General features: G+C 35.8%; 1 protein-coding gene across 10 annotated transcripts in view; it reads left to right on the top strand.

Annotated features, from left to right (window-relative positions):
- Positions 1-27,951, top strand: part of MMS22L (MMS22 like, DNA repair protein) — a 155,630-nt gene that overhangs the window by 44,465 nt on the left and 83,214 nt on the right. For all 10 annotated transcript variants that reach the window (XM_078369828.1, XM_078369826.1, XM_078369827.1 and 7 more), the window contains 3 exons: positions 4,483-4,602; positions 7,071-7,297; positions 9,495-10,004. In XM_078369828.1, the coding sequence (XP_078225954.1) occupies positions 4,483-4,602; positions 7,071-7,297; positions 9,495-10,004 (857 nt within the window). The remainder of the gene's footprint in view (positions 1-4,482; positions 4,603-7,070; positions 7,298-9,494; positions 10,005-27,951) is intronic.

Below are 27,951 nucleotides of genomic sequence, written 5' to 3'. Positions count from 1 at the left end.
TAGTTCATATTCTCTCCTTGTGTCTCTGTCTCTCTCATATGTGCAAACACACAGAGACACACACACCCCAGATGAGATACACTACAGCTCTCTTATACACACAAGACAGACAGACAGACACACACACACACACACACACACACACACACACACGATGAGATACACTCCAGCCCATATGGGCTTCTGAAAAATGTGAGAGATGAGTAGTATTCCTTGAGCCAGTCAGGTGGAAAAGAGACTGTGTGGAATAGAGGCCCATAGAACTTATGGCTTATTAAAAGCAATCTTTCATTGTAGGTCATGGATTTACATGTCTTTAATGAAATCTGTGTGATTAAGTAGAGTTTGCTTAAAATTGACAAAATTAAAATGTATCAGCTTAAGGAACCAATACTATGAACCTGTTGCATTGTTTGATCATCAAAAAAGCAGCATTGGTCTAAAAAAAGTACATTTCTCTCCTGCAGATAACAAAACAATAGCTATCTCTGTGCAAGCTGTACTTAACACTTACTGAGCATTTCTTCACTTAATACTTATGACAGTCTTGTGTAGTGATGATATTCTTGTTTCCATTTTACACTTTTACTGACTGAGGCCCTGAATGTTTGAAGAATTTTTCCAGGTTCACACAGCTAGCTTAGGAAATTCATATATGTTTAACTCCACTGTGTGGTACCTAGCATTCTTCATTTTGCTTTTCCTAAACTTTGCATGTTTTTTATAGTTTAAGTATGTTTTTGTGGATTTTACATGGTAAAATGAGCTTTATATGTCAAGTAAAACGTTTCAATTTGAACTTTGATAACATAACGTACTTTTTTACCTTATAAACACAATAAAATTAGTATGCTTTATTTCGATTTGGTAGTGTGCCATAGGAATCAATATGAACCTAGGTCTAGTTTAATATTTTCATAATAAAATTAGAGTATATTAGTGATGGACAGAACCTTGCCTTCTTTGAAGTGTATTTTAAAGAATGAATAGAGTTAAGGCCTTGTCAAAAAAAAAAATTGTGCATTGCTTTTTTTTCCTGTGTTTGAGTCACTCTTCATTCATTGAAAAGTTATGTACCAAGATCACTGTATTCTTCTATACTGGTAAAGTGTTGCTGCTAGTGACCCTGATGTTATTGTATATAATTGAACTGTCCTTTCAATTTCTTAATATCCTCACTTCTTAGATTTCCTTTTACTTGCCTCATCTACCTCCTCCCATTGTTATACTCTGCAGTGTTTCACTTTTCATTTTTCCTTTTTTTTTGGCCCATTACCGTTGACCTTTTCATTTTCCTGTCCTCTTCAGTTTTCTTTCTTTCTTAAACAATGTATACAGCCCATTATTATGATTACTCCATGAAAAACATCTTTAATTCCATAGCCCTTATCTTATTTTAGCCATGAAAAAGCCAATACTGTCTCCCACCCCACCCACAGCTGAATATTGTAGAAGAATCATACAATCATTTTTACTAAAGTGTCTGACTTAAATTTTTAATCATAAAGCTCAAATGTCCATCAGCTTTACAATGTTTGCTTTTCTGCTCTCCAAAATGACTTATTTCAGAATTCCCTTTTTTTTTTTTTGAGACAGAGCCTCACTCTGTCACCTGGCTGGAGTGCAATGGCGCAATTTCAGCTAACTACAAACTTCAGCTCCCGGGTTCAGGCGATTCTCCTCCCTTAGCCTCCTGAGTAGCTGGGATTACAAGTGCCTGCCACCACACCCAGCTAATTTTTGTAATTTTTAGTAGAGATGGGGTTTCACCATGTTGGCTAGACTGGTCTTCAACTCCTGTCCTCAGGTGATCCACCCACCTCAACCTCTCAAAGTGCTGGGATTACAGGCAGGAGCCATCATACCCATCCCAGAACTTCTCTTTAACATGCAATTTAATACATACTCTCCTCCAATCCATTTAGCTCAACATCTTCCTTTAAAATTATTGAAAAATAGAATCAGTCAATTAAGAATTCTTCTGTTTACACCTTCAAATCTCCTAACATGTCTGCTTTGTATTCCTTTTATATTGAAAGTGTCACTGTTTCTATCAAGATCTAATTCCTTCTCCTGTACACTGGATCTTAACTCTTCTCACCTGTTCAAGTTTATGTTTTCACTTAAATATCTTTACTTTCTCACCTCCTAGATGTCCTCAGCCATCCATAGGTGAGCTGCTTCTTTATAATTTCCATCCAACCCTGAACTGCTCTGGCAAGGCCATCAGTAACTTCCATTGTTCTTCCAAGTGTTCTTATTTATTCTTTTTGTAACCTCTGAGCAGCAGTGAATCCTGTTCACCATTGTCATTTTTCTGAAATACTTCTCTTGACATCTACAATGCCTGGTTTCCTTTCTACTTCTGTCACCACTTGTTTTTACATACAGAGTATTCTTCATTTGCTTCATATCAAAATGTTGCAATATCAAAGGGCTCTCAGTTATTGATCCTTTAATCACTTTTCATCTATGTTCTCTCCTTGGGTGATCTTATCTAGCCTCCTTGCTCTAAAAACTATTACACTGAAGTTAACACCCAAATTTGTGTCAACAACTCTGACTTTAATCCCTGAACTCTAGACCCATATGTCACATTGTATGCTTAATAGCTCTACTTGGATACCCTGGACACTCACTTCCTATGTTCTTCTTTTAGTTTTTGCCATTTCAGGAAATAGCACCATTGACCTATTACCTTATGTCAAAACCTGAAACTTCTTTCTTTCAGACCTTAATGTAATTTACCAGCAAATCTCATTGCATCTTTTTCCAAACATATCTTTAAAGTTTCAGTCATAGTTTCACACAGTCGCCTCCTACCTGGTCTCCCTGCATCTATTTTTATCTCCTCTATTCATATTCTCCATGAATAATCCAGAGCAGTGTTTTTGAAACAATCACTTCATGTCACTTATTATCTTCCAGTAGCTTCCCAGCATATTTAAAATACAATCCAGGCCGGGCGCGTTGGCTCACGCCTATAATCCCAGCACTTTGGGAGGGTGGATCACAAGGTCAAGAGATCGAGACCATCCTGGTCAACAAGGTGAAACCCCGTCTCTATTTAAAACATACAAAAATTAGCTGGGCATGGTGGTGCGTGCCTGTAGTCCTAGCTACTTGGGAGGCTGAGACAGGAGAATTGCTTGAACCCAGGAGGCGGAGGTTGCAGCGAGCCGAGATCGCGCCATTGCACTCCAGTCTGGGTAACAACAGCGAAACTCCGTCTCAAAAAAAAATAAAATACAATCCAGATTTATTACCAAAACCCGTAAAGCCTCAAATGAGATATGATTGTCTTCCAGTCTCTGACTTAATCTTATAATACCAAGCTTACTAATAATTGATGAACTTTCCACTCATTTTCTCTGCTTTGAATGTGTTTCTTGCAGGTCTTTATTGACTTTCATTAAATCATGTAGTTCAACTGCAGCCCTTCAGAAGGCTTTTCCAATCATAGCAGTTGATAAAATAATGATGCTCATCCTCTACCAATTACTTTGCCACATTACTTTGCTTTATTTTGTTTTTCTCAGCACTTACATCTGTTTAAATTTAGCTTGTTTTAGTGTCCTCTTCTTTCCTCTCCAAAAATGTAAGCTCTACCAGTACATATGCTATGTCTGACTTATTTGTTAATTTTATGCCTAGTATGTTAAAACAGGGCCAGCACTTGATCTCTCAAGTGGCCTACTTGGTCCTCTTATGAGTGTATTTTCTTTTTCTTCCTTTTATTCTTGCACTAAAGCTTTTTGATAAACTTTCACTCCTGCTCTAAAACTTGCCTTAGTCTTTCTGCCTTATGCTCCTCAGTGGAATTCTTTCTTCTGAGAGGCCAAAAAAAGAAAAAAGAAAAAAAGGAAACAGTGCCTAGTCTGGTGGTAAGTTTTAAATATAATTGTTGAATGATTGGAATTCAGGGTGTGTCATTTAAAAAAGGATATGCATGGTTGTATTGTCATAGAAAAAGTCTGTTTTTTCTACTTCCTTTTCCTTCTGTTATCTCCTAAAAGGTTAAAATAGGTGTACTCTGCCAATCCTTTGGTTTTAGAAAGAACAACTTCTATAATCCTATAAAAAAATTTGACCAAGTTCTTAAGTATGAACAAGCCCTCTGGATTTGTGTACATCTTAATTATTAGGTCATTTTGCCACTTCTTTCTGGTTTGGGTTTCTTTTCTGGTTTCTGAGTTTCCAGTACTATTCAGTTATGAAACACCTGCTGTAATTTTTAAATAATTGAATTAAAAGTCGAGTTACATCATTTCGGTTATGTGAGTGTGTTAATGGTCTTTAAAACATGTTTTTGGAAATATGCATTATATTGATTTAGACCTAGTCTGAATATAAGAATGGGTATGATTGGGTGATACGTATTTATTTTCCTTTTAGCTGCAGGTTATACAGTACAATATCAAGTGAAAATGTGTATGTTGCCAGAGCCCATTTACCTTCTCATAACTTCAGTTTATTTTTTAGGATGTCATTCTCGAAGAACAATTACGAATGTACCTTCACTGTTGTTTGACACTTTGTGATTTCTGGGAGCCAAACATTGCAATTGTTACCATTTTATGGGAATATTATAGTAAGAACCTGGTGAGTGAATAGAATATGAATTTGCTACAGAAATTTTAAGAAATTGTACATATTTGAGGAATGTCTTTATGGTTTAATTATGAAAAGTGATAGATTTTTCTTAAAAACTTAATTTTTGGCCAGGCGCGGTGGCTCAAGCCTGTAATCCCAGCACTTTGGGAGGCTGAGGCGGGTGGATCATGAGGTCAAGCGATCGAGACCATCGTGGTCAACATGGTGAAACCGCATCTCTACTAAAAATACAAAAAAAATTAGCTGGGCACGGTGGCGCGTGCCTGTAATCCCAGCTACTCAGGAGGCTCAGGCAGGAGAATTGCCTGAACCCAGGAGGCGGAGGTTGTGGTGAGCTGAGATCGCACCATTGCACTCCAGCCTGGGTAACAAGAGTGAAACTCCGTCTCAAAAAAAAAAAAGTTAATTTTTGTTCAGAGTAGATTGGAGCAGCTCATGAATAGTTTTATCTTTACCATTGTCTGTAGAGTTTTGTCATAGGGAGACAGGATTTGGTATCCTTTTTTTTTTTTTTGAGAGCAAGTGTAAACAAACTACCTAAAGTATAGCAGATATTTATAAAATATTCATTTATAAATGTTTCTAATAGTAATTGATTGCTCATGACACATTGAACAGACACTGCTGTCCTAAGTAAGAAACAATCTTGGCACTTGAGTAGTTTATAGGCTAGTGGGTGGCTATACATATATTGTAGGAAAAAAGTTATAATTGTGGAACTCCAGAGGAGAGGGTATCTAACCCATTATCTGTATTTGTGGAAGACTTCATGAGGTCATAATTTTTGAACTTGGCTTTGGGGAATGAGTAGAATATTCTACGAACAGAAGTAAAAAAGGATCTAGGCAGAATCAACAGTATGGACAAATACATGGAGGTATGAAAAAGCATGGTCTATTCCTACCATGTTAATAGTTCTGAATGATAAGCCTGGGATAACTATGGAGAGAGACAGAAGATAGGAGACTAGAGAAGGCAGTCTCAGGCTAGACTATGAAGGGTTGAAGATAAAGTACAGTTGATTCTGATTTATTCGGAAGACACTAAAAAGCCAGGATGTAACTTAAGTATGTGTTTGAGAAAGTTTTTTTTTTTTTTTTTTCCTGAAAGTAGTGTAAATGAATTGGGTCCAGACGAGTTAGTAGTTTATTGTAGGTTGTATGAACAAATAATACTATGGCTGAGAACTGAAATAAGGACAAAAAATTTAGAAAGGAAAAGGTGAATTTGGAAGATAAAAATTTTAAAGGTAGATTTAAATGATTTAGTTACTTGTATATAGGGAGGAGGTTTGGGATGGTTGGGTTTGGGGATCAATAATTAGTGAACCCCTCAGTCAAAATAGAAAATGGTAATGGAAGATTTACAAGTAAATTATAAGTTTGGATTTGTAGATAATGGAGTTTATTAAAAATTGGAAAAAATACCCTTCCCTGAAGCATAATTTTAGGCTAGTTGAAGAAATGACTGATTCTAGTCCTGAGGCAGGATGTGTACAAGGTGAGTCTGGAGTGTCTTGTCATAGCAGAAAGCAGGAAATATATCATATTAAGCTAGAGTCATGTCAGAAGGACGCAAGAGCCACCTTGAAGGAGTGTCCATTACCCAAAAAATAGGAAAATTTAAGCATAAGAAAGAATTAAAGCATATCAAATATGCTTAAATCTCTGAGTTTATGCTTCCTTGTAAAAAGTTACTTTGAAAAAAAAAACAATGCCTCATTCCGAAAACTGTAAATTAAAGAAAATACAAACTATATTTTAATCAAATTTCTGATGAGCTAATTAAGAAGGTATGATAGAATTAAAAGTCACTGTTTTGTACATTTAATGAAATAATGGGACCACTTAAATGGTTGTACTAGGCTGATAAGCTGACCAGTCTTAACATCACAAAAAGTCAGAACCTACTTGCCTTTTTACGAAATGCAATAGGAAGTACTCAGTACTACCAAATGAAAGATTCTTGCCAAAAAAGTCAACACGAATCTGATGAAACATATAGATATAGCCGCCAATTTACAGAAAAGATAGGGGATAAAGGATTGTTAAGTAACACTAGAGCCATACAAGCAGCTAAATTTAGAACATAGGAAATTATATACAACAAATGGCCTGTTATTAAAAACACGTGGTATAACAAAAACATTGGGAAACTTAAAGAATAAAAGAGCCAAAAGGTCCATGAATATCACTGAATGCAATGTATGGGTCTTGTTTCTCTACTAATTTGGACAACTCAACTATTAAAAATATGTTTTGGGGGCCATCCAAAATTTGAACACCTCTTGATACTCTATACTTTCATGGAATTTTTATTTTAGGAGATCGTGTTTATGTAATTTTTGTGATTAAGATGAGTCAAACTTTTTATGAACCACCTAACTGGGATTTGCAGCTTACCATTTTATTTACTAAGAGACTAATAATTGTTTTCTCCTTTTTTTCTTCTCTTAGAATAGTTCCTTCAGTATTTCTTGGCTTCCTTTTAAAGGTCTCAGTAATACCATGAAGTCACCCTTGTCTATGCTTGAAATGGTGAAGACCTGCTGTTGCGATAAACAAGATAAGGACCTCTATAAATCCAGCAGTAGTTATACTATTTTTCTTTGCATTCTGGCAAAAGTTGTTAAAAAAGCAATGAAGAATAATGGCCCCCATCCTTGGAAACAAGTCAAAGGAAGGTATATGCAGTATTTCATCATGAATGTGCACTGATATATTTGGAGAAGTAATACTACTTGTATTTTTTTATGTTTACTTAGGGTTAGAGTCTTAATTATAATGTTACTAGGTAAACTATTATATGCATTTTATTAAAAGTGATAGGAACAAACATCTTCAGGTCGTACATTGGTAGGTAATAATTTCAAGATATAAAACTTTTGTGTTCTTTGAAACCAGTAGTTCACAAGTGCTGTTTTCTTTTTAACCAGAGTATGGTAGAACCAGATAACTAATATTCTCATTTGGGAATTATGCTGTTTTCTTTTCTGGTAAAATAAACTTTGGTCACATTAATCCATTTTCTCTCTCTCTTTTGAGAGTTTTATTTGTTCAATGAGTATCTTTTTAATTTGTCTTTTTTCTACTTCCTTTGCCTATATTAGCCCTTTTCTTAGCCCTCTTTTGCAGTATATCACCATCTACCACTTGCTCAGCTTATTTATTGGGACCCCTCAGGGAAGAGAATACTAGGTAGGGATGTCCCAGGAATCACTTAATGAAATTTCTGTTTGAGTCCCACAGTGAGTATTTCTTATAAGGGTATGGTGATATAGTTTGGATTTTTTATTTATTATACACTGTTTTAAATGGCAGCTTCTTTGTTAAATCTTCAAGAATCATGTGGCTCAAACAGTTTTTTCTTTTGCTCTATTTGACAGTTTATTTTTGAATCATAAGCAATTTATGGAAGACAGTACTCAGAACTTTATGGCTAAAAGAAGCCATTGGAATTTATTCAGTAACAAGTCTTTATTAGACACATACTATATGTCAAGCACTGGAGTGGGGATAGTAGTAGAAAATACAAAGATAATTAAACAGATTTTTACTTTTAAGAATTTGTCAGCTTTTAAATAGTTATTTATAAACATTTAACTCTCACGAGCGTTAGTCCTTTCTGTTCTGAATAAACCAGTTATAGACGTTATAAAACTTAAGGTCGGGTGTGGTGACTCACACCTGTAATCTCAGCACTTTGGGAGGCTGAGGCAGGTGTATCCCTTGAGGTAAGGAGTTTGAGACAAGCCTGGACAACATGGTGAAACTGTGTCTCTACTAAAAAAACAAAAAAGGTAGCAAAGCGTGGTGGTGCATTCCTATAATCCCAGCTACTCTGGAGGCTAGGGCAGGAGAATCACTTGAAATTGAGGCGGAGGCTGCAGTGAGCCAAAATCGTGCCACTGCACTCAAGCACAGTGGCTCACACCTGCAATCCCAGGACTTTGGGTGGGTGGATCACCTGAGGTCTGGAGTTCGAAACCAGCCTGGCCAACATGGCAAAACCCCGTTTCTACTAAAAATACAAAATAAGCTGGGCATGGTGGTGCATGTCTGTAATCCCAGCTATTCGGGAGGCTAAGGCAGGAGAATCACTTGAACATGGGAGGCAGAGGTTGCAGTGAGCCAAGGTTGTGCCGCTACACTCCAGCCTGGGCAACAAGAGCAAAACTCGAAAAAAACAAAACCTTAATCTGTAAGTAGGAATTCAGATGAATTGTTATCAATTCTAATCTCTTAATTGATGAAAAGGATGTCAACTATTAACTATATTAGTATCTATTGTATTAATTATTGGGTCAACAATTGTATTAAATGGTATTGATAGGAGAATTTCTAAATACTTAGTTCTTTGCAGATGGCTAAAAATAATTTTTCTAGCACCTTGCATTGTCTTAAGCTATAACTAAAACAAGATCAAGTCTTTGTGAGGTGTGCAGGGAGAAAGAGTTTAAGGAAAAATGTTATATAAAGTTGTCCTGTTAAGATTTCTGTAAAAGTATATCAAATTGTACTTAAAAGATTATATACTTTCATATTTACTAATAGAAATAAGTAAAGAAAGGTGATGAGGGACTTGAATATAAGGAAAAGCTATGTACTATATGAAAATATTTCTACTATCCTTTGAGGAAAACAGTTGAATCCTTTGATTCACTTACCTGTGATTTGCTGCATCACTGGGAAATTTCGAGGTAGGGCCATTATGTGAGTTTGTTTTCTAAGTAAAAAAAATGACAAGGGAATATCAAAATGAAGAATTAGCTTACAATGTAAAGTAATGAGACTGTCATGAGTATTGAACCAAATTTTCTTTTAAGAGATAGGTTTTCGTGAATGAAAAATTTTGTTAAAGCATTTTTTAATGTTTTACAGAATATATTCAAAATTCCATCAAAAAAGAATGGAAGAACTAACTGAAGTTGGTCTACAGAACTTTTTTAGCCTTTTTCTACTGTTAGCAGCTGTTGCAGAAGTAGAAGATGTAGCAAGTCATGTTTTAGATCTCCTGAATTTCCTCAAGCCTTCTTTTATAACATCTCAGAGAGCCCTCATTTGGAAGGGTCACATGGCCTTCCTCTTGATGTATGCCCAGAAAAATCTGGACATTGGTGTTTTGGCTGAGAAATTTTCATGTGCTTTCCGGGAGAAAGCAAAGGAATTCTTGGTGTCTAAGAATGAGGAAATGGTACAGAGACAGACTATGTGGACACTTCTTTCCATATACATTGATGGTGTTCAAGAAGTGTTTGAGACCAGCTATTGCTTGTATCCTTCCCATGAAAAACTGCTTAATGATGGATTTAGTATGCTTCTGCGAGCATGCCGAGAATCTGAACTTAGGACAGTATTGAGCTTTCTACAGGCTGTTCTGGCCAGAATCAGGTATGGTTTTCAGTTGCATGCCAATTTATGATTTGTTTTATATCATTACTTATATGGATTTTATATTAAAGTTGTATATATACACACACACACACACACACACACACACATACACATGTATATTAAATCCAAATGAAGAGGAAAGATTTAGTTTTATACTACATGGGCATAAATCGGTACAGACTGAGTTTATCTGTATACTAAATGCTATTATATGAAATACTTGGGACAAGAAGTGTTTTGAATTTTGGGTTTGTTTCAATTGTGGAATATTTGCATATATATAATGAGATATTTTGATGAGGGGACCCAAGTCTAAACATAAAATTCAGTTATGTTTCATATACATCTTATACACATAGCCTGAAGATAATTTTATGCAGCATTTTGAATAATTTTGTGCACGAAACAAAGTTTTGACTGCAACCCATCCCATAAGGTCAGATATAATTTTCTATTTGTACTATCGTGTTGGCGCTCAAAAAGTTTTGGATTTTGGAGCATTTTGGAATTTGGATTTTCAAATTAGTGATGTTCAACCTGTAGTCTTCAAGCTGTTTTTCAAACAGTAGCTTTTCAAAAGAAAGCTTATGTGCGAACACAAGCTGCAGAACTAAACTCAAGAGCAGCTCTGGTGCAGTCGGAGAGCCATGCCTTCCTTTAGCCCTTCCTTCCCCTGCTACCTCTCAGAAAGGTGTATTATTACCCAGAGATACATGACAGATATTCTAAGCAAGATCATGGGCTCATGCCTCAGGTGGCTTTTACTGGAGCATTTGTAATTTTGTGCTCATAAGTAAGTTTTGGTCACAGTACATATACTCTTCTTTAAAAAGTGACTTTAAATTTTTGCAGCAAAGTCATAGCCTTAACTATATCAATTTCTTCCAAATAAATCAGTTTTCTTCGAAATTAACATAGACAATTTTGTTAATAACACTAATCACCTATACAAAACTTCTGTTTTCAGATCCACTTAAATTATGCAGATATGTTAAATACACTCAGACACAAACTTGATGTGGATAAGAACAATGGTTATGATATTTATCCCCTTTTTACTTAGAGGTTTTACCTTTGAAGTACATGTTCTTAAGAAGTTAAATACTACCACTCACATTATAAATGTTTCATCTGGTTTTCAGAGGTACTAAGCTTGGCAAGATTTCCAATTTTTGGAAATTTATTCATTATCAAATTTACTTATATTACTAACTTAGTTAATTTTCTTTATGCTGTATTTTCATGGCAGATTTTATACTTCTTCCAAATGCCAACTTTGTTTTATTTTTTCAGCTTTTAAATAAATGTTAAGAGATCCCCTGTGCTTCTTGGGAAAATTAGAAATTTTTCATTTCTAGTATCAGTTTTGGTTTTCTCTATATATTTGTCTGAATATACAAAACAAGAAGGAAGAGGAACGTGTTGGTCTAAGCCATCCAGGTGATGAAGAACTCTGGTCCCCGAAAGACTTCAGAGCATAGGAATAAGAAAGGAAGAAAGTCTGTGGGCATCTTGAGAAGAGGCAGTCATGGGGAAAAAAGTGCTAGAGTCCATATATCTTTCTGCCTTTTCCATTGAAGATGGATAAGTCCTTTTTAATTCTTTTTAACAGTTATATTGCTTCTTACATAGTTTTTTTTTTTTCCTCAGAGGTTCATATCCTGCAAGTAGTTTAAATTTAGTGCGTTAATTAAAAATTTCTGGCAATCTTTTTTGGGTTTTGTTAAAATTATCTTTATATTGTTTGTGTAATATATTATGATGATAGAAAGAGGAGAGAAAAGAATTATAAGTGACAAGTAAATCTCTGTTCTCAGCTTCACTTCTTCATTCTCTAGTTCAGTATTTCTCAACTGGGTGTGAATTTGTCCCCCAGGGAACATCTGGCAATGCCTGGAGACATTTTTGGTTGTCACAACTAGGGGAACACCACTGGTGAGGTCAGAAATGCTGCTAAACACTCTATAGTGCTCAGGACAGCTCCTATAAAAAAATTATCTGGCCCATCTTCAGCAGTGCTAAGGTTGAGATACATTGCTCTAGTTCTAATCCACTCAAGAGCAGATATGGCTTCTACAGAACCTTCCAGGTATCTCCCCTACTTACATATATATATATTGAGACAGAGTCTCCCTCTGCACCCAGGCTGGAGTGCAGTGGTGCCATCTCCGCTCACTACAGCCTCCACTCCCCAGCTCAAGCAGTTCTCTCCTCCTGGGCTCAAGCAATTCTCCTGCCTCCACATACCAAGTAATTGGAATTACAGGCATGCACTACCACGCCCAGCTAATTTTTGTATTTTAGTAGAAGTGAGGTTTCACCATGTTGGCCAGGCTGGTCTCGAATGCCTGACCTCAGGTGACCCATCCGCCTCGGCCTTTCAAAGTGCTGAGATTACAGGTGTGATCCACCATGCCTGACCCTATATTTAAAACACAAAATAGCTGATCTTTGTTTTGTAACTTCCTTTTTTTACTTGATATTTCCTGAACAGCTTTTCAGGTTAAAACATGAAAACCTACCTAATTCTGTTAAATGATAACTTACTGTTTCATTATATAGATGTGCCAAACTTTATCCAGTTGCTAATAATGGAAATGTGTATTGTTTACCAGTTTGTTTGTTTAACATCTTTATACATATATTTCTGTGTACTTGTGGAAGTATACCTGTAGACTAATTCTTTAGAATGAATTGGTGTATGTGCATTTTAAATGTGAATAGATGTTACCAAATTTCATACCAAAAAAACCCATTTTATCAGTTTTTACTTTCACTTATAATGTGTGAAAAAGCTGGTCGGGTGTGGTGGCTCATGCCTGTAATCCCAGCACTTTGGGAGGCTGAGGCGGGTGGATAACGAGGTAAAGAGATTGCGACCATCCTGGCCAACATGGTAAAACCCCATCTCTACCAAAAATACAAAAATTAGCCGGACATAGTGGCCGTGCCTGTGGTCCCAGCTACTGGGAAGGCTGAGGCAGAATTGCTTGAACATAGGAGGCGACGGTTGCAGTGAACCGGGATTGCATCACTGCACTTCGGCCTGGAGAGAGCATGTCTGAAAAAAAAAAAGAGAACGCTTCCATTCTCATTTTTAGATCATTGTATGGAGTGTATGTAGAACAAAAACGCATTCTAAGATAAGAAATAAGGCTGGGTACAGTGGCTCATGCCTGTAATCCCAGCACTTTGGGAGGCCGAGGTGGGCAGATCACCTAAGGTCAAGTCCGAGACCAGCCTGGCCAACATGGTGAAACTCCATCACTACTAAAAATACAAGAGTTAGCTGGGCATGGTGGCACACGCCTGTAATCCCAGATGCTCGGGAGGCTGAGGCAGGAGAATTGCTTTTTTTTTTTTTTTTTTTTTTTTTTTTTTTTTTTTTTTTTGCCTCTAAGCCTGCCTGAGATTTGGGAAACTTCTTTCTGCCGGCTTTATTTCTGGCCGTCAGTCCTTCTGGATGGCAATGTGAAAAAGGACCAAATTCCACCATATTAATTACTGCTGAATGGGTGGCATAACATCAGAGCAGAAAGCCTGGGTCATAACAGAAACCAGCCTTTCACTAGCTCATTAAAGGTCAACTTTGAAATGAGAGAAACAAGTAGAAATAGCAAGAATCTATCCGAAAAACATCCGGGTTATTATGACTGTTTGCTCAGCATTATGCCGATTGTTCAGAGGTTGGTTGTACTGCATTATGAAGTGTGGAAAAGAGCCAAGATGATTGGGCCAAGCTCTGCTATTTGTAAGTTCCCTTGGCAGCAAGATCCCCCTCCTTTTTTTTTTTTAAATGTAATTTTCTAGGGGTGGAATGTCACACCATTTTTAATGACATGGCCCCTGGTTTCCTCCAGTATAGCCAGGGATGACACAGAGGCTATGTTTTCCAGCTTTTTTTGTTTGTTTATTTGGAAAGAAAGAAAAAAAAAAGGAGTGAAGGAGAGGACGAAAGAGGAAGAAAAAGAGGGAGAGAGAATGGGAATGTAGCTTTATTCTAAAAATGGGTATTAATAATGGCCAATCAATATTATGTGTATTTAAGGTGGAGAATGTATATTTTGTGTATTTAAAGTGGAGAGCTCTATAAATATTTATTGAGTTTACTTGTTCCGGATCTGAGTTCAAGTCCTGGATATCCTTATTAATTTTCTGTCTCGTTGAGTCTAAATCCCTTTATGAGTCTTATGTATCTGGGTGTTAGGATCGTTAGCTCTTATTGTTGCATTGATCCTTTTGCCACTATATCTTTGTTGCTTTGAAATCTATTTTATCAGATTCGAGAATTGCAACTCCTGCTTTTTATTTATTTATTTATTTTTGTACTCCATTTGGTTGGTAAATCTTTCTCCATTCCTTTGTTTTGAGTCTTTGTGTATCTTTGGATGTAGCATACCGCTGGGTTTTGGCTGTATCTTTTGATTGGGGGATTTAGTCGACTTAAATTTAGGGTTACTGTCATTTGATGTTAACTGGCTATTTTATCCATTCGTTGATGTAAATTCTTCTTTATGTTGATGCTCTTTACTTTTTGGTATATTTTTAGAAAGGCTAATACTGGTTGTTCCTTTCTATGTATAATGCTTCTTTCATAAGCTCTTGTAAAGCAGGCCTGGTGGTAATAAAATCTCTGAGTACTTGCTTGTTCATAAAAGATTTTATTTTTCCTTCAATTGTGAAGCTTAGTTTGGCAGGATATGAAATTCTGAGCTGAAAGTTCTGTTCTTTAAGGATGTTGAATATTGGCCCCACTCTCTTCTGGCTTGTAGGGTTTCTGCTGAGAGATCTGCTGTAAGTCTAATAGGCTTCCCTCTGTGAGTAACCTGACCTTTCTCTTTCGCTGCCCTTAGTGTTTTCTCCTTCGTTTCAACCCTGGTGAATCTAACGATTATGTGCCTTGGGGTTGCTCTTCTTGAGGAATATCTTTGCGATGTTCTCTGTATTACCTGGGCTTGTATTTTCCAGCTTGGATTCATTCTCTATGTCGTATTCAGGTACACCTATCAAATGTAAATTAGGTCTTTTCACATAGTCCCATATTTCTTGGAGACTTTGCTCATTTCTTTTTATCCTTTTTTCTCTATTGTCTTCTCGTTTTATTTCATTAAGTAGGTCTATGACCTCTGATATCCTTTCTTCTGCTTGATCAATTCGGCTATTCAAACTTGTGCATATTTCACTGAGTTTTTGTGTTGTTTTTCAACTCCGTTAGTTCATTTATATTCTGCTCTATATTGTCTATTCTCGTTAGCATTTCGTCAAACCTTTTTCCAAAGTTCTTAGTTTCTTTACATTGGGTTAGAACAAGTTCTTTTAACTCGCAGAAGTTTCTTATCATCCACCTTCTGAAGCCTACTTCTGTTAATGGCACACAGTCCTTTTCCATCAGGGCTTGTTCCGTTGCTGATGAGGAACTGTAATCCCCTGTAGAGGGAGAGGGGTTCTGATTTTGGGTATTCTCAGCTTTTTTAGGCTGGTTTCTTCCCTTTGTTATAAATTTATCCATCTGTCGTCGTTACAATTACCACCTTTCTAGTTGGGTTTCTGAGTGGACGTCCAGTTTATTGATTCCCAGCGCTGGAATCCGAGCAACCCACTGCGCTGGCCAAAACAAAGGCATTAAGACCTATGGTGCTCTTCTGCTTGGGAATCTCCTCCCGTTTACTCTGCACCAAGAGCTGCCATGCCGAGGCACCGGCAAAACCACTGTGCCGGCCAGAAGAATCACTCTGGCGACCCGTGGGGCACCTCCACTGGGAATCTTCTGGTCTGTGAGCGATGAAAATTCGTCTGAAAGTGTGGCGTCTTCTCGTCCTCTGCGCTTTCACTGGGAGCTACAATCCTGAGCTGTTAGCGATCTGCCATCTTGGATCAATCTCTTGGAGAATTGCTTGAATCCGGGAGGCGGAGGTTACAGTGAGCCAAGATCGCGCCACTGCACGACTCCATCTCAAAACAAAAAAAATCAGTTAGAAATGAAACACAGAAGTTTGTTAACACTGTCAGTTGAATCTTGGTAATAGGCGAATTAGACTTATTTTGAAGGCAGAATAGGCATTAAAAAATAAAAATATAAAGAAAGAAAAAAGAAACTCTTTTCTCTCACATTCATTCACTAACTTCATCTTATCTTGAATCTCCTAACTGGAACTTTTCTTGGTATGTAATTCTTTAAAAGTAGTAACTAGAAACACAAGAATAATTCTTATATTCTTGACTGTCTTCTTTATTCTTTACTAATTCTGCCATCCCTATTTATAGGTTAAAAATAATGGAAACGTAAACTTCTTGTGGCTCATCTAAACTAACACATTTAAATTTCAGAACTGGCACTCAGACTCTTAATCTACTATGCCACAGCTGCCTTCTTACACTATATTTTTAATTAACTTATTTAGTATTCTTTTATTTTTATAGGTTTAGAGGTTACAAGTACAGTTTTGTTACATGCATATATTGTGTAGTGGTAAAGTTTGGGTTTGGGCTTTTAGTGTAAACATCACCTAAATAGCTTATACTGTCTTTAAAAGCCACAGGTAACTAAACCAAATCTAACTGTACCACTGCATTAAAAAAAATTGATTAGCCATAATTGAATGAATGAAATCTTCAAACTTGTTTGCAAGCCTGAAATTATTACTGCTATTTGTATAATTTTGAGTGCTTTTAAATTTTGTTTTTGCTACAAACAAAAAGGTAGTTGCTTATTGGAGACTTTTGATTACTTCATTTTTATTATGTTGCGAGATTTTTTTTTAATGAGTCAGTTGGAAAAAATGAGAGGTGTGGAGACAGATATATCACACTTTATTTGTAATAATTTTTCTTTGAATTTTTAGCACTATTCCACCTTTTAAATTTCATTTCTTGTGTTAAAAACAAATTTTTGCTTCTTAAATTCATTTTAGTAGAAATCTGTTAGCATTAAAGCTAACGTTATTTCAGGAGTGTTGGAAAAATGATGCTTGCCAAGTATGCTGTAAGTTATGATGTATGTCTATTAGTCCATGGGACACTATTCAGAATTACAGAGGTTGAAATCAAAAACGGATAATGAACACTGACAATTATATATAGTGAAAGTAAGATTGCATTGATGTGAAGAGTTTCTTTTAACTGGGTCTGGATTGAATTTGTAGTTTGCTTTTCTCTGGAATGCGAGTAAGTGATAGGGGATTGTGCTATTGGCCTTCAGGATTAGCCTATGCAATAAGGATCAGATGTTTATGTTGATAACATTTGATTACACATTGATAACATTTGATAACACAGATGTCTATCTTGGTTTTGTCTTATGCTAATCAACTACGGTTGAAAACAATTGCTATAAAAAAACCCATCAAATCATGTTCAGCTTATGGTGCCCAAATCAGCATTTTTAACAGATAGATGTATAAGGTCAATGTATGAATAAAAATAGTGCAATAATATGCAAGTCTTTATTAATGCTGTTGTATTTTAGGCACTAATGGACTTTAGTAATTTGCACACAGATTATATAATAAAAGGAACTGTGACTTGAATAGGTTTATTTTATCCCATCAATTTTTAGCATTTGCAAGGCAAATATTATCAATGCAGTCCAGCTTTTAGTTTGGGATTTATTGGAGATGGGCCCAAGAGATCATTCAGAATTGTTTACCGTAAAAATAAAGAAAGAAGGGAGGAAGAGTGGGAGAGGAAACAAGAAAAAGTTCTTTAGGTATTCAGTTATGGAGGTGTATTCCTAATTTCTTAACCCCAAATCTGGGACTTCATTGAAGGTTTTTTGATAGTAGTTTTTTAGGTATGCCATATACTGTTAATACTATTAGAAAGGTCAAAAATATTTTGGATAGTTAGTTAAGAATTAAAGCATAATCTTTCCCCCATTCCCTTTTAGTTAAGAGCAGATGTAAATTATTTGAATTTTGGTTTACGTAAGGAAGATGGATTATATAGATTATATTTATTCCTGGCTGCATCTCTGACAAGGGAAAGAATTAAGTACTTTATCCAACTCTTCTGTTTTCAAATTCAGGTGGGAATAGGTACCAGTCCTTGGATAAATGTGTGTGTAAGTGTGTGTGTGTGTGTGTGTGTGTGTGTGTGTGTTGAACTGGGTAATAGTTTTATAACTGTTTGACAGAAATTATAGGAAGGAAGGCACTAAGATCACTGATTAAAAAGAAAAGCAGTTCCCTCTAGGCTGTTAAGAAATAATAACTTCATATACCTCTTTCTGCTAACTGGAGCTGATGGCTCACCAGAGCATTCTTTATTGCTGATTAAGTAGCATTATGAAAATACTGACTTGGTTATGTTAACTAAATGCCTGTGTTTAAAACTTCGAATGTCAAATAGTTTTTGCAGTCATCTTTAACATTTCACATTACCTCTCTGGAATCACATTTTTAGTTCTCACTTGCTGTTATTTGAGGTTAATATGAAAATGGCTGTCTTTCCTTTGTGAAGTTAGGTGTAGCCAAAAGCTTTCCTTTAATTATATCCATTCATGCTACTATAGTTAAGGGTCTGTCAGCATTTCCATTATAAACCTCCATTTTCAGGATTTTATAACACAGCTATGAAAATTAGCTCTGGGCAAAAACTTGACATACAAGGCCTCATGAGATTCTCCCTCCTCCCCATCCCGCTTTTTCATTTTACTGAAGTAAGGGTGAATGATTTCAGAATGCCTTTTGGCATCTGCAAATATCATTTGGAGTTTAAAAAGAAACAATAAATTTTCAGGATTTGTACCTGTTTGTTTTACCACTTAAGGGAGGTTGTGGACTTATGAATTTAAGCCAAATGGATATTGATCAACTGACATCCTATTTCGTATTAAACAAGAGACTAGTTTGAAAGATGTATAAAGGCAGTTGAGAACTTGCCTAAAATGCTAAATACTGAGACTAAGAAATAGTTCAAAAGTGATAATTACGTTTTTGAGATCCTAAGTGCTGAAATACAGCGTCTTAAAAGATTAAGATTATTTTCCTTGGCTTCAAAATACATTTTGAAAAAAAAAAAAATATATATATATATATATATTTTTTTTTTTTTTTTTTTTTTTTTGAGACGGAGTTTCACTCTTGTTACCCAGGCTGGAGTGCAGTGGCGCGATCTTGGCTCACTGCAACCTCCACCTCCTGGGTTCAGGCAATTCTCCTGCCTCAGCCTCCTGAGTAGCTGGGATTACAGGCACGCGCCACCACGCCCAGCTAATTTTTTGTATTTTTAGTAGAGACGGTGTTTCACCTTCTTGACCAGGATGGCCTCGATCTCTTGACCTTGTGATCCACCCACCTTGGCCTCCCAAAGTGCTGGGATTACAGGCTTGAGCCACCGTGCCTGGCCAAAATATATATATTTTTAAAATTCCTTTTTTCCTCTTTCTATAAGGCTAGAAGATCATCTATTTGTTATATAAATAACTTTTGACATTTGAGGTGTGTGTGTGTGTGTGTGTGTGTGTGTGTGTGTATGAGCATGTAGAGAAAAACTGTTTATTATTCTCTGCAAATTTTTTATGCTCAGTAGTTTTATTGGTATGGTATTATTTATTCTCCAGAAAGATTTTTGGTTTTTCTTTGCTTTTGTGAGAGAACTAGGGATTTCCTAGTCAAAAAAGGAGGTAGTACAAGAGGAACTATTCACTTTAGGGCCTGCTATATGCCAAATAATATACACGATATTTCAGGAAAAATAGAAATTATATTCTTGACAGCATGCAAGTTTTTCTTTTGTTATTGGGTGTTCTATTAGTGTGAATGAATTACAGCTTGTAATTATTGACAAATAGCATACAACAAACAAATTTGAAACTGGATAGGATTTTTGATCAAATGAGTTATTTCTATTGTTTGCTCAAAATGTCTGCTGTTTCATTATATAGAATTTGATGGAAATTTTGGGGCAATGTTCTAATAATTTTTGGGGAAACACATGAGTGTGCCCCCATGGTAATAAATAAAATCTATAACCAGTTTCTATTTGAAAAACCAATTAGAGATATATTGTTTACTAGGAGTGATCTATTTGCCATTTCTGTTTCCTTCAGAGAAAGCATGGGTATCTCTAAGGGAATACAGTATAAATGTTAGTATATCAGGAATGTATAAATTATAAAATATATAAAGAAACATTTCTTTCCTAATTATTTTACATATCTTTCAGCTGTGTGTATACACACACACACACACACACACACACACAATAAATTAGTATTTTCACTTTACTCTTTATCAGGCTTGAATTTTGTATAATGTATTTCTGTTACACATTTTATAATTCCATGCAGTAATATAAACTACTTACTATATTAGCTTTGAAGTGTTCCCTTTTTTCTCTCTCTCTTTCTGAGATGGAGTTTCACTCTTGTTGCTAAGGCTAGAGTGCAGGGCCAATGGCATGATCTCTGTTCACTGCAACCTCCGCCTCCCAAGTTCAAGTAATTCTCCTGCTGTGGCCTCCTGAGTAGCTGGGATTACAGACGCCCACCACCACACCCAGCTAATTTTGTTGTATTTTTAGTAGAGATGGGGTTTTACCATGTTGACCAGGCAGGTCTTGAACTCCTGACCTCAGGTGATCCACCTGCCTTGGACTCCCAAAGTGCTGAGATTACAGGCCACCACTCCCGGTGCAGTGTTTACTTTTTTGTTTTTTTTTTTTTGCTGAAACAGATTATTTCCTTAGTTTTTCATATATAGGAATTAGTATTCAAATACCCATCTAAATCTGTTACATAGACATGAGTTTTCCTTAAATAAGTATAAAGTCATTCTTTTAAAATAATGTGAGGAAAAACTCATGTGCTGAAATCTTGACTTGTTTATTTGTAACATGAGGATAATACCACCTACCTCACTGGATTGTTTTGCGAATTATATCCAATAATGAATATAAGGTAGTTAGCAAATGGCCTGGCTATTAGGAAGTGTTCAGTGAATGTTAGATAATGCTATTGTTATCATAAGTTTCTAAAAGACCTTATAATCATTTCTTTGTTACACTTTATGCCTGGCAACATCAATGGATGTGTTTGCCTGTAGGGGAGACATATCTTGGATGGTTTTTTACCCATTCCTAATATAATACCTTTAGCATAGTGGCCATTGAGCAATTTTTTTTTGTTTTTTTTTTTTAGTGTGTAATGCATCATTTTCTTTAAAAACAAAGGATTGTAGGAAACAACATTGCCTCACTACAATGGACCCATTGGAAATAGTAATGTTATGTTACTGAGTGCTGCTGTATAAAAAGAAAAGTAGTATTTAAAGGTATAAATGTGATATATATATATATATATATATATATATATATATATATACACCCTTTCTTTTTATATTCAGCTGATTCTTTTGGTAAAGTGGGGAGTGTGTGCTTTCTTTGGTGAATTCCTTTTATCTTCTTTCTTTTATTCTCACAGATGTCATTACCTCTATTTTTAAAACATTAATACTGCTTACCTCCACTGCCTCCTTCCTCATATTATCTTTTTTAATGTCTTTATTGGCATATAATTCACATATCGTACAGTTCGCTAGTTTTATTCAGATATGATTCACACACCATACAGTTTACTAGTTTTTAGTGTATTCATAGTTGTTTTGCAACCATCACCACAATTTTAGACCATATTACATTAAAAAGAAACCTTTTGTGACATCCTAATAGACACAATAGAAAATTTCACATTTCTTATCATGGTCTTCAAAGCCATCCACAGTCTTATTTTACCTTCATCTACACCTTTTTCTCATTATTCTCCTTTAGTCAGATGGAGCTACTAGTTCTCAAGAAATCCCCAAGTCTTTCTACCTTTGTTTATATCTTCTTGTTCAACGAAGTCGAGGGTCAAAGTTGACAAGTTTGACCTCTTGTCAAAACCAGTTGTGGGTTCAGGCCAGAGCATAACCAAGATGGTAGAACCGAATCTGAGGACTGAATAAGCATGTCATGTGAGAGTCACTGCTTAGAAAAGGGTTAAGTTGGGGGAATGGAAGTAATTGTCAGAATCAAAAGTGAGAAATGGTCAGTGCTGGTCATAGTAGACATAGGAGTGAGATGGCAGAGTATAGAAAAAGAGGGGGAAAAAGCAGAGATATTTTAGAAGGGAAAGTATTTTCAGAAGTTAGTAGTATGTTGATGAGAGGTAGAGAGATGGAATCAAAGAGCATCATATTATGAGAGGAGCCAGTATTCAAGGAAGGAGAATTATGTGCCCAACAAGTTGTGCTTTTTGCCTTTGCTCCTTGAGGAACCCCTAGTATTGCCTGATAGTTGCTACTATCAAAGCACAGTATAAAAAGCAGGGGCTTTAAGCTCAGTAAATCTGAGTTCACATCACCTCTTTTGTTTACCAACAGTGCAATCTTAGGAAGTTACTTAATCGTTTCTAAGTTTCAGCTGCATCTTTGTAAAGTAATACCCACCTCATAGGATTTCCATGAACATCTGCTTAAATTTTTGCTGTCCAGTAGCGTAGCACTAGCTATATGTGACATTTTAAATTAATGAATATAAAATAAAAAATTCAACTCTTTTGTAACACCAGGTGATAAAGTCCTCAATGGCTATATCTAGATAGTTGATACTGTAGTGGATAGCAGAAAGACCTGCCACGGGATAACACTGACTTTGATGCTGCACCTGTCCAGAACGTGAATCATAATAAGCTTTCAGTATGTTCAATACGTGTTGTTTTTCTTCATTTATCTTTTTTTCATTTTTATATTAATAATATTATCCTTCATGTCAAGCTTCTCTGGAAATATCTGCTTGTCCATTTCAAGAACAACGTATGCTTATTCATGTGTTACCAGTTGATGCAGTTTGGCTCTGTGTCCCCACCCAAATCTCATCTAGAATTGTAATCCCCAGGTGTCCGGGGAGGTGATTGGATCATAGTGGCAGTTCCCATATGCTGTTCTTGTAATATTGAATGAGTTCTCATAAGATCTGATGTTTTGTAAGCATCTGGCATTTTCCCTGCTCGCAGTTCTCCTTCCTGCCATCTTGGGAAGAAGGTCCTTTCATCCCGATCACCTTCTGCCATGATTTTGGGTTTCCTAAGGTTTCCCCAGTCATGGGGAACTATGATTCAATTAAACCTCTTTTCTTTATAAGTTACCCAGTCTTGGGTATTTCTTTATAGCAGTGTGAGAACCGACTAATATGCCAGTCTTAAATAATCTCTATTCCCTTTGAATTTCCTGAATAGTTACTAAATCTCTAATGTCCTATATTGTGTTTTACCTTGTATTATAATTATTTTCTATAGGGGAGACATGTTCATGCAAAAAAAATTATTCAAGAAATTTACCTAGTGTTTTGAATGCCTACTATATTAGTAGGCACTTAGGATATATCAGTGAACCAATCACATGGAACATATGTGGTATGCACTCATGTATTTGTTACATGAAAGACTAAGATGGTGGAGAGGAAGGACAAAGAAACTTGTGTTTATTTAAAACCTTCACTCTTTCACCATTTCATACTACTTGAAAATGGTTTATACTTGTCCTGAAATTATATATGCTTATCCAACAATTCTTGCCAATGTCCACATGAAAGTAGACAACAGTAGTATCCATGCTGTCAGGATATGGATTTAATACATAATCTGAATTTCATCTCTTTCATTGTCTTCTAAGTACCTGTGGGCAGAAGGGACCTCCAGAGGATAATAGGAGGTTTGTTCTTCTCAATTGAATGGTTTTCGGTGTTATTGAAAAATTCAGTGTGTTTACTCTACCTTATTATTTTCTGGACCACTATTATTATTTTATCTTTCTAAATCAGTAAATATCTTTAAACTTTTTTCACTGAACTGTGGAAACAGGTGGAGCAAGTGGGGCCTTTGAGCCTTTACCTTTCTTTTGAGAGATTTGGGAACCTCCCATCAAGGCTGGGTCTGCAGGAACACTTTGAATCTAAAAGTACAGATTGTCTATATTGTGATTAGAGTGAAAGGAAGGTATTGGGAAGAGGGAACTTAGAAAATGGAATGAAGGAAATAATCAATAAAATAATTTAAGAAAATTTCTCAGAACTGAAGATTCTGTAATGAAAGGGCCTATTGAGTAACTCTAGCACAACATAAGAAAATAGAATCACAGCAGAGCCCATCTGAGAGAAACTCAAAATACTAGCTACAAAGAAAAGATATGAATGCTTCCACAAACATTCCCCACCCTTCTTAGCCTTCTGGTTTTTTATTTGCCATGCCCCTGGTTTTGTAATCTCCAGTTATAATCTAGGACAGATCTGATATTTAACCCCCATTCCTAATAATTTATATAATTAAAGTGGGAGGTGAATGAAGCTTTATATTAGATTATTTTGGCTGGGTGCGGTGGCTCACACCTGTAAGCCCAGCACTTTGGGAGGCTGAGGCAGGCAGATCACCTGAGGTCAGGAGTTTGAGACCAGCCTTCTCAACATGGCGAAACCCTACCTCTACTAAAACTACCAAAAATAGCTGTTTGTGTTGGTGGTCGCCTGTAATCCCAGCTACTTGCAAGGCTGAGGCAAGAGAATCACTTGTACCTGGAAGGTGGAAACAGTGAGCCAGGATTGTGCCATTGCACTCCAGCCTGGGCAACAAGAGCAAAACTCCATCTCAAAAAAATTAATTAATTAAAAATAAAAAATATAGTTTTTATTTTTACAAGATTGCTGCTACTTTCAAGAAGCAGATGAATAGAGCTTTGTATTTAATTTTCTTATATATAGTTATCAAAATTTGAAGTTACCAATAATATGATTTTTCTAGGATGAAACCCAGGAAATTGTCTTCTTGTTATTACAGAGAAAAAAGAGGAGACATAAGGGTGGAGAAAGAACACTGTGAAACAGAAACTGGAATGAAGAACATTATATAAAAGGATAAGGAAAAAAGAAATATACTCTGTAAAGAAAGCATTTTATTTCTTTGAAAGTGGATCAACTCAGTTGTTTAGTGAATAGAAGTTCCATGATTATTTTCTTTACCAACCACTGGAATATTTCTCTTTAGCAAATGGCAGTAAATCAAAAGATGTTGGGATGAGGCGAAATCTACTTTTCCCAATCTTATTTATGTCACTATGTTTCCTAGTCTGAACCCTGTGGTTCACTATAGGTGTTTAGACCACCCAGATCTTTGAAGCTTTAGATAAAATTCAGCAATGAGTTTGTATGAAGGCATCACTACTGTGCTCTTTCATGGCACCATACAGTGCTGTTTCTTAAACCAAAGACATGTTGTCGTAATAAATATATTGAAGACTGGTAAATCACATTCATGACAGATTTTTTAAAGTTAACTCTTCTCCAGCTATGGAACAGAGACTTCAGTGTATGAACCTGAGACTTCAGTGTATGAACCTAGTTAAAGAAACTCAGTAAGATAAACTGGCATTGTGGCTTTTGGTTATAAAAGAGAGGTACTCAGGGAGCAAATAAAATTTCAGCATTTATATTCGATAAATGCACTACAGTAAGCTACCAGACATGTTTGTTTTGTTTTTAATGACAGTGAGAGAAGGAAACCAATCTTAAATTATCCCTATAATTAATTACTTTTGGATTAATAAAACCTCAGAAGGCACTATAAAATGTGGAAAAAATAGGTTCATTATAGCTTTAAAATATTTCTGGCTATTCTTACCATCTGACTATTATTGTAAAGCTATTTTCTTTAAGGTATGTTTTGTGGAAAACATCAGAGTACATGTTTTAATATATAAATTTACTGTTGCCCCCATATTGTCTATAGGAAATAATTCTTACCTTTCTTCATCTGCCTTGTGGAAAAAGGTTAGTAACTACTGTTTCAAATTTTATTTATATTTTAAAGAAATTGAGGACAAACAAGGAGTGAAACTAGCATTTGAAACTCTTAATTTCAATTGTTTTTTCTTTACTTTACAAGATATATATTTTTCTCTCTTTAGGGTATCTCTTGTCAGATTTAAGGCTTATTTAAAATGAAAAGAAAGCTGGAGCAATTTTCTTTATTCCATTTCAGTCTCCTAAGGCCTATTTCCCCCTGGTGAGCTCATAGCAACAGGGGGGTTTAAGGGAATTCAGCTTTCTGCAAATTAATGTCTCACATCATGAAAATTCAGGACTTTTTTTTTTTTTATCTTGAAAAGTAATACAGTGAGTGCGAGTATTATTTCTTGCCAGCGGGTGGAAGATGAATGATTTTGTCACAGTTTTACTGCTTGATGAGCAGTGTCCTGAGGGTCAGGCTTAAGTCTGTGTCACTATGCTGCTCATTACTCTTGAGCTAAATAAGGGCTGATTGGATCTAAATTGCCTAGCACATGGGCCACAGATGAGCTCAGTGAGCAGGGGATGACCTGCTATTCAGTCTGGGAGTAACCCCGGTGTGCAAATGCAGCATTAGAACACCGTGGGAGAATGAGAGGCTACCGGCTGCTGCCAGCAAAAGAAATCGAAATGTAAAAACTCTTTGATGCTGTGATGTTAGAATTTGAAATGTAGGAAGTGACAGGTTGATGGTACTTATCAGCTTTGGCTGGATTAGAGAACAGTGTCATCTTGCTTATATAATGACAGAAGAATGAAGTCAGCAGCTAACTACTGTGCAGAGCAAAGCCACTACTGTTGCCACAGCCAGTCATTGCTGCCTCCTACTGGCAGTTTTCCTGGAAACTAGTAAAATATTATGAAGAAAAAAGCCTTCTCTGTTGGTTTCAAGGAGCTCGTTGGTGGTGAAAAGCTGCTAGTGAAACAATGCAAAAAAAAAAATGTTAAGGATACTTAATTGTGAAAAAAAAAATCAGAAATTGGGAAGTTGATTGTTCTAGAATTTTCTAGTGGACTAAGGGTTAATCCATTTATGAAGCGAAACTCCCAGAGCAAGAAACCATGTACACCTTTCCTGGAATAGTATTCTTTCAGGGGGCCTCAACTGGGTTGGTTGATCTCTTAATTATGTATTTCTTTCATCATCAATAACAGGACTGTACTAACAACTAATCTTTAAAAATCCAGAAACCACAGTGTTAGCACAGTTTGAAAGGCGGCTGATAAAAATACAAAGTAAAAAAATGCCCCTGATTATGTGGCTTATACTGCATAAATCTCTCTGTTAAGGAGAAGGTGGGGTGGAGAAAAATGTTTCTCCTATAAGTTAAATGATTTGAAAAAAACAAAATAGTAAAATATTATGAGATCTCTTTGTTTCATTTTACTCCTACAGTTGTAATTTTTTAAAAAATCAGTATTAGGCTGCTATTATATGTTTCTGGTGTTAAACTTAGAAAATGTAGATGGATTTTTAAAAAGTTATTTTAACTCATCATGCTGAGAGAACTACTATTGGTATTTTGTTATATTCTTCTACACTTTTCCTATATACTTTTTTTAAAACTAAAAATAGGATTAAATGTGGTTTAGTGGACTGCCTTTTTCACTTATGGTATCATCAACAGCTTTCCATGTCAATGACATCTACATTATTATTGGTGTTCATTATAGATACACCGTAATATTCCTTGGTGTGGGTTGACTATTTCTTACTTACGAAAACTTTTCCTATTTTGAATTTTTCACTATTAGATACAAGGCTGTGGTGAATGTGCTTCTTGTGTATCTTGGGAGGGCTCTTGGGTATTGTACAGATTGTGCACTGCATGACCTCAAGGGTACCATTCACAACATTGTAAATGAGGCTTTGATCTTCATAGACTTGTTTGATTATATGTCGAAGATTTTTTTTTAATGATTTGATTTAAATTATAGAACCTTAGATGTAATTTTTAAAAATGAATGAGAGTCATGGCTTATATTCAAGATTTACACACACACACCAACATATACAATCACATATATCCAACAGATGAAAATTTTTAACTAGTAAAAAACCTTAGACTAGAAAATGTTTTAAAATTTTTTCCAGATTTTTAGAACAAAGCTGTAGTTCTGTAGGTTGGAA

This window comes from Callithrix jacchus, chromosome 4 (assembly GCF_049354715.1).
Source record: "Callithrix jacchus isolate 240 chromosome 4, calJac240_pri, whole genome shotgun sequence".
Classification (NCBI taxonomy): domain Eukaryota; kingdom Metazoa; phylum Chordata; class Mammalia; order Primates; family Cebidae; genus Callithrix; species Callithrix jacchus.
Note: the sequence above shows the minus strand (reverse complement) of the source record. Positions and strands in the feature narration are given on the sequence as shown.